At 39.2% G+C, this 6,817-nt stretch overlaps 2 protein-coding genes across 2 annotated transcripts in view; both read right to left on the bottom strand.

Annotated features, from left to right (window-relative positions):
- Positions 1–3,293, bottom strand: part of LOC107568058 (thimet oligopeptidase-like) — a 29,311-nt gene extending 26,018 nt beyond the window's left edge. The window contains exons 1-2 of the mRNA XM_016253905.1: positions 3,062–3,293; positions 1,988–2,194 (exon numbers count right to left, since the gene is read on the bottom strand). Of these exons, the coding sequence (XP_016109391.1) occupies positions 1,988–2,194; positions 3,062–3,074 (220 nt within the window). The 5' untranslated portion in view covers positions 3,075–3,293. The remainder of the gene's footprint in view (positions 1–1,987; positions 2,195–3,061) is intronic.
- A 458-nt stretch (positions 3,294–3,751) lies between these two features.
- On the bottom strand, positions 3,752–6,817 carry LOC107568060 (trimeric intracellular cation channel type A-like). The gene is made up of 4 exons (XM_016253908.1): positions 6,573–6,817; positions 6,360–6,447; positions 5,850–5,967; positions 3,752–4,431 (listed from the first exon to the last, which is right to left on the bottom strand). The coding sequence occupies exons 1-4, from the start codon at positions 6,781–6,783 to the stop codon at positions 4,237–4,239; spliced, it is 612 nt and encodes a 203-aa protein (XP_016109394.1). The 5' UTR covers positions 6,784–6,817; the 3' UTR covers positions 3,752–4,236.

Genomic DNA, 6,817 nt, shown 5'->3' with positions numbered 1-6,817 from the left:
AGGCAGTTGACCTCTGCATTATGAAGGGCCTCCATAACTGTACCACAGTACAATATAGGTAATGGCATATGTTTCATGTTTACATTGTGCACTCCCCACCAGGTACAATATTCTGATTTTTTGCATCTTATTTTTAAGCCCATAAATAATAATGTACATGTTCTAATACATTTAGATTGTAATGTACTTGTTAGAACTAGGGCTGGGTATCGATTCAGATATCCCGATTTGATTCGATTCTCGATTTTTTTTTTTTATTACTTTCAGTGAATATAGTTTTAATACAAATGCGATTGATATTTCAAAAAAAATTTACAGCAAACATCAGTTCACAAATAGTGAATTAATAAAAATAAATTAAGAACCACATGCCTGTATTTTAAACCTATTCTTTTTTTTTCGTATAGGGTCCTTTTTAAACAATAGTTGGGCCCTATAAAATGTTCTTAATTTTTCTGGTAATCAGATGAAGGCATAAAACATTAATTTAATTTATAATCAAATGAAAATTAAACCCTTTTTTTTGGCAAACAAAGTGCTGCACAACAGCGGTTTACTGTTAAAATTAAAGAGAAAACAAATGTGATTATTCCTTTAAAAATAAAGATTTATTAATATTTATTAGCAGTAGCAGCATTGAGTCTTAAGACTGCTAAATAGTAATATATTCTGACAGTAGAACGTTAAACTAAACTTTTATTTTGACGGGTTGCCGTGAAGAACTTCCAGCTGCTGTGGTATGTGATATAATGGTAGATTTCTCAAATGAAACGGTAAAATGCTAATCAAGTGACTCTCAGAGCAGCTGGAGATGACATTCGTGTTCATATCATCATATAGTGAGACGGCAGAAGCTGAAAACACCGCGAGCGTCATCCGCGCTTTAGTATGCGTGTAGTAAACAAAAAAGAGCGCCGCGCCATCCGTCATTCATTCATTGCGGAAATCATGGCGCCTTATGCGTGATATCAAATGCTTCCGCAGATTTATAGTATTACTATAGCATTTCCCCTGAGCATTGCGAATCGCGCGTATGGCCATGATAAGCGCTGAATGAATGACAGGATTTCTGTTGTAACATCGCGCAAGGTAAATAAGGGTGACATCTAGTGGAGAAGACTAATGATAAGATTCACGTTAATCAGATCTTGTTTTAAATGTGCTGAAACAAATCCCGGAAAAAATCACTTCGCGGCTTTTGAGAATCGATGTCATTTAAAAAAAAAACGATTCATCGAAAAATTTATTTTTTTGCCCAGCCCTCGTTAGAACGAGCCGTTTTAGGTAGGCGTGGCTGACTCTTAACTTTTATAAAGAATATCTCTTTGGATTTGAGACTTTAGTCTTTGCAACTTTACAGATCTTCTTTATGCACCAAGAGCTTGTAACACCCCAAAGAGAAAGGAAAAATTGAAATCGCCTCATATGACCCCTTTAAACTGTTTTAACTTTGCATGGCTTTCTATACATCTTGTGTGACACGAGTGCAGCAGTCATATTTGTCTGTCTAAAAAATGCGCTGAATATGCGTTCTCTGTGTGAATGGTTTCGGTTTGAACCTAATCAAGATCTTCTCCGCATTGAGCTTCTATATTTCTCTAATATTTTGAATGAATAACTCCGCAGCGGCGCGTCTCGTGGACTAGACTAACAGAACATTCAAATGCAACACGTCACTTACACCATCATCACCTCGTCTCGCGCGCCACTGATGACGCTCCCCCGATGCACTCCTAACATTCAAATGCAAATGTTTATTTTAAATTCGACTAATATAATTTTTTTTATTCACAATCTCCTCATCACAGGCAGGCACAGCACTCATTTCAGCATGTGTCCGTGTGTACTGTCTGTGTCACTAATTGCACGTGGCTATATCGTTGCGCTATATCGAACACTTTTTCTACCGTTATCGAAGAAGGTGTACCGTCGATAAATATCGATACCGTTTTATCGCCCAGGCCTAATCTATAGTGTTGATTTCTACCTGTGTACTCCACTTCCACATCAGCGAGGGCCTTCAGGGTGTTCTCATAGCCGACACTGGACACGTCCAGCGCACAGACCATGTCATACACCTTTTTGGTCTTGGCAATAAGCTCTCCAGTAAGCTGCCGGATCCGGTCGGGAGTGAGATCCCAGAGCAAGCGGTTGTCATCACAGACCCGGTCCCCAGAGCCAAACACCACTTCACCTGAACATTCAAAAACAACTGCTTACACTGAATATTATAACAGTATGAACTTAAATGTGATTTACATATAGTTTCTATGCATATCATTTGTTATTCCCAAAACAACATATCCATCAACCAATCATGCTTTTAGGCTTATGATTGTTCTACCACCTGGCGATATATAAAAGTGTGTCGACTCCTGTGTGAAAGTCGACGGCCTTTTCTTTTTATTATTAACTTAAAATCAATTATTTCATTCGTTTGAAACAAGAATTCCAACTTAAAATATTTTAATAAAATATAATAATTTTGCAGTTGTAATAAGATATTTTCTCTATATACACACACATGCATATTAAATGCACATAACTTCTGTAAGCTACAAGTAAGTTAGGTTAAATAAGATTTATTGCCAACTGAACATGGATATCTGCTCGACTCGGTCATTATGAGTGAGATTGTTGAGGGCGTGTGATGAGTTTGCTAATTAATCCTAGAGCTTAAAGGTTAACCAGCTAACCATGCTCCACGGAAACATATCGCATTTAATTGGGCTGACCCTAAACCATTATAAAGACAGAAGCCGCGTCAGAACACATAAGAAATGTCTTTTGCGAACAGAGTAAACTTGCACTCTTGCACTGTAAACTTAGGCCCTGTCAGTGCGGGACAAAAGCCGCGGTCTGGTGTGTTTTCGGGGTCGGAACCGGAGCTTTTAGCGGCACCAGCTGAGCCACGGATTACGAGCTCACTGCGCTAACGAGCCACAACACAACAGCGCCACTACTTTGGCTTAGTTTAAAAGGCAGACAGTTATGTTACGGTTCTTATATTCGGGTGGTACAACGCATGCTTTTGAAGTTTAGCGTCGCACGTATTTCTTACCTGTAGGTGCCATTTTCCTCTCGGTCAGTCAGAAACACCGCGGGTGTAACGATTCAAAGCGCCTGTAACAGCCGCTCACTCACGCTTCCTGCTCCGGTCACATGGTCCTCAGTGGAGCCCGCGATTGGTTGAGGACTTCTGCGGCTATTGTGTGTGAAGCTTTGAATGATGTCCAGAAACGCTGTAAGCGACCATGATTATTTGACTCTGGGGGTCTGATGCCATCTGCTGGCGAGGTGAGAAGGTTTTGTTTTCGATTCATATTTTAATATGAAAACTCTTATCAGATGTCAGGTCAAAAAAAACCTATGACAAATTATGCCAATATTGTGTACCGCTTTAAATCAGTTTCTTAAGAATTGGAACACATGCACTTTTGAACTTGTTCAAAGTGATTTAATTCACAATCTATTTAACCCTTACATTAGTAATCACTTTTTCTATTTAATCATTTTATTCCGTTTCCACAACATTTACAAATGGGTGTGAAACAATTCTGTTGTGGTATTGAGCAAAAATACTCTCTTGTGGAAGTGATGTCCACCTTGATGGTAGGTTGACTTTATTAACCTTTATTTTTTAGATTTGTGTGGATTTATCCATGAATTTAAGTCAGTTAGTGAACAAAATTGTTTAATAGAAGGCAATTTTTTTTTCTCCATATCACTGAAGACCCAAAATTTGGAAGAATTTGAAACGACTGATTTTGGCTGAAAAAATTTATTAATTTTAATTTTTTTTTTTTTGGAAAATGTATTGGTTTCCCCCCCAATTCAACTGGATTTAAAAAGCAGCAGTGTTCTGTGGCAGTCGGGTCAACCAGTGGTGGACGACGAGTCTCAAGTTATTTGGATGGACCCTTCAGTGACGTATGAACTCAAACGGCTAGAGGCAGGTTCTCATCACACTGCCTTTCGTTCATTCACCTGTTCATGACACGCTGCACATCATCAGATGCATGGGGCTTGAATGATGGAAAACATTACGAAAAATAAAGACATGGATGTTGGCAAAGAGGGGGCAAGCTATTTACAGAGTCTCTATATGGCATGTCTGTCATTAAAAGCACCACTGAAAGAGAAACTTGCATTGGTTTAAGATAAAATTCCCTCCTTTCTCAAGCAGAGCCGGGCCGCTCTGTCATATCACAGGTTGGGTTGATGATTTTGTTGTAACTACTCTTTCTTGGGCTTCCTCTTGCGGGTTCCTTCACTCAGTTCCTCCTTGGTTTTGGTGGGCGAGAGGGGTGCGGCGTGGTGGTGATCATGGGCATCTTCAATACCAAGGGGTGAACCGAATAGCAGGTGGCACAGCCAAGACTCGATGAGGGCGACGGGTGATCCGTGAGAGTGACGGGCCGTCATAAACGCCTGTATGAAGAATAGTAAATATTCTTGAGAAATGAAGTTGGAAATGTCTCGGCTATTACCGTTTCTGAATGGTTTAGATTTGATTGCTTGTGCAAAAAGTCAAAATGGGCATTGTTATTGGCCACTGCTATTGGGCTGCTAAAGTCAAAAGTATACTGCAGTTTATGGTCTGAGTGCCGCAGATTTCATTTTCAGCCCAGTACGCACATACTGTTAGCGTGCAGTGTGATTTAAAATGTTTTTTAATCGCCTGTACGCTGAGTTCGCACATGCACCTTGAGGTGTATTTTTTTTTTGCACTAGTAAGTTTGCCCACAAGGTGGCAACACATCCAAGGCTTACTGTTTTACAGTCATGCAATAAACCAATGATACTGAATAACAACAAATTACTGAAAACGACAAAAACAATCCCGGAAGACTATAGTTTCCTTGAGATTTTACCATGGTTTTTACACTCTAAAAAATGCTGGATTAAATACAACCCAGTGCTGGGTGAAATCTGGACAAACCCAGCGATTGGGTTGTTTTGACCCAGCATTTGGGTTACTACCCAGACCGTTGGGTTAAACATTTAACCCAACTGTTGGTTGAAAACAACCCAATCACTGGGTTTGTCCATATTTTACCCAACAATTTTTAGAGTGTATAATGGGCATTTCAATTTATATTGAAAAATGTTCAATGTTTATCTTCAATTTTTGGGATGCAATATATGGAGTATTTGGACCTCTGACCACTATGACATTGCATTCTAAATACACAGACAATTATGAACAGTAGTTGACTTAAATAAAACAACCGAACATGTTGAGTAAAAACATTTAACCCAACCAGCTAGGTCAAATAAGCCAGCATGTGTCCTGTCCAATATTTACCCAGCACTGTGTTGCCAAATAACCCAAACTGGGTTGATTTTAACCCAGCATTTTTTTAGAGTGTGTATTTACAGATGCTTGTAAATGCAGACTGCATGCTAGGTGCTTCATTTTATACACCTGTGGCATTGCATCCTATACTGAAACACCTAAATTCAGTAATTTAAGAGGTGTGTCCCAATACTTCTGTCCATATAGAGTCATTCTTTGAGATAAAACTACTGACCATGTATCTTGGCAAACTTTCCCTCTGAAAGAGAGCTAATTTTGCAAAGCAGGGCTTACTTTATGTTAAGTATCATGGAAATTTGCTGAACATTTGCCTTGACAATTTATGGGCATTCAGTCAATGAACGAATTCAGACTGGTGAAAAGTCATCATAATTGTTGTGGACAGTTGATGAGGGATCTTAATGCTTCATGGTGTCTTTGATTTTTACACTTTGATTCCTTTTTAGACGAAAATACTGAGTTACATTTGTGTTTTCTGATATTTACACTCTCCCTTATATTTCAGCTTCTTAAGCAAGCGTATTATTACCTTGGTTGAGGCCATGAAGAGTGTGAAGAGGCAGATGAGCATGCTTTTAGACACAGGGAGCAAGTGAGCCTCCTGAAGGGTGAACAGAATGGCTCCATACAGACTGGCCTTGGTAGGGCTGAAAAATACAAGAATCACATTCTAAACATTTATAAAAGTCATTAGTCTAAAACATGAACAGCTTCAGAAGACTTTGAATGAAACATGAGTCATATGGACTACTTAATGCTATTTTAAGATGGTTTTTGTTCTTTTTGGAATTTAAACTGACGATTTTTCAAACTTGATTTATTTTTTCAAAGTCAGTTACAAAAAGGTAAATTGGCCCAGTTTGAATCAGAAAAGTAAGACCGATTACCTCTTGGCTAACTGCTAGTTGGTCAAACTAGTTCTTAAGACAATCTGAACATAGCTATGTTTATGCAGCTGTCCCAATGGTCTCTACAAAATGTCAGTGGACAAGTCATGGCTCTCCAAAATTCTGCTTCTGTGTAAAGGTTTTCCACTCACAATGACATGTTGAGAACTTCATTGGTCTCTGGCTTCCAGACTCCTCGCAACAGCTGCTCGAAATTGGACATGAGAGCGACCCCTGACCCTGTGAGTTTTAACAGAGACAATCAGCAGAGCGGTGCAGGTCTCCCGAGCAAGAGTTTTAAAGGGTCTTATGAAAGCGTTACATGACCCCTAAAATAAATCCCTCTGGAGATATAAGATACTTACCCTTAACATAACCAGTGATGACCATGATGAGCCAGCCGTGGTGATACGCATGGTGAGCGTGATGAACTCCAGCAGCGATTTTACGTGTGCGGACCACTTCTTTCATTGCAACTAGCACAAGTTTCACAGGCAGAAATGCCACACATTTGTAAAACAGGTTAAGAGGGCAGAAGAAAATCAGGTACCTGAAAAAAGAGAAGAAAAAACACATTCTGATAAAAAAGATACAATAATAGATACTCACA

Source organism: Sinocyclocheilus grahami, unplaced genomic scaffold (assembly GCF_001515645.1).
Source record: "Sinocyclocheilus grahami isolate Dianchi unplaced genomic scaffold, SAMN03320097.WGS_v1.1 scaffold1210.1, whole genome shotgun sequence".
Taxonomy (NCBI): Eukaryota; Metazoa; Chordata; class Actinopteri; order Cypriniformes; family Cyprinidae; genus Sinocyclocheilus; species Sinocyclocheilus grahami.
The sequence above is the reverse complement of the archived record's forward strand: the minus strand, read 5'-3'. Positions and strand labels throughout refer to the sequence as shown.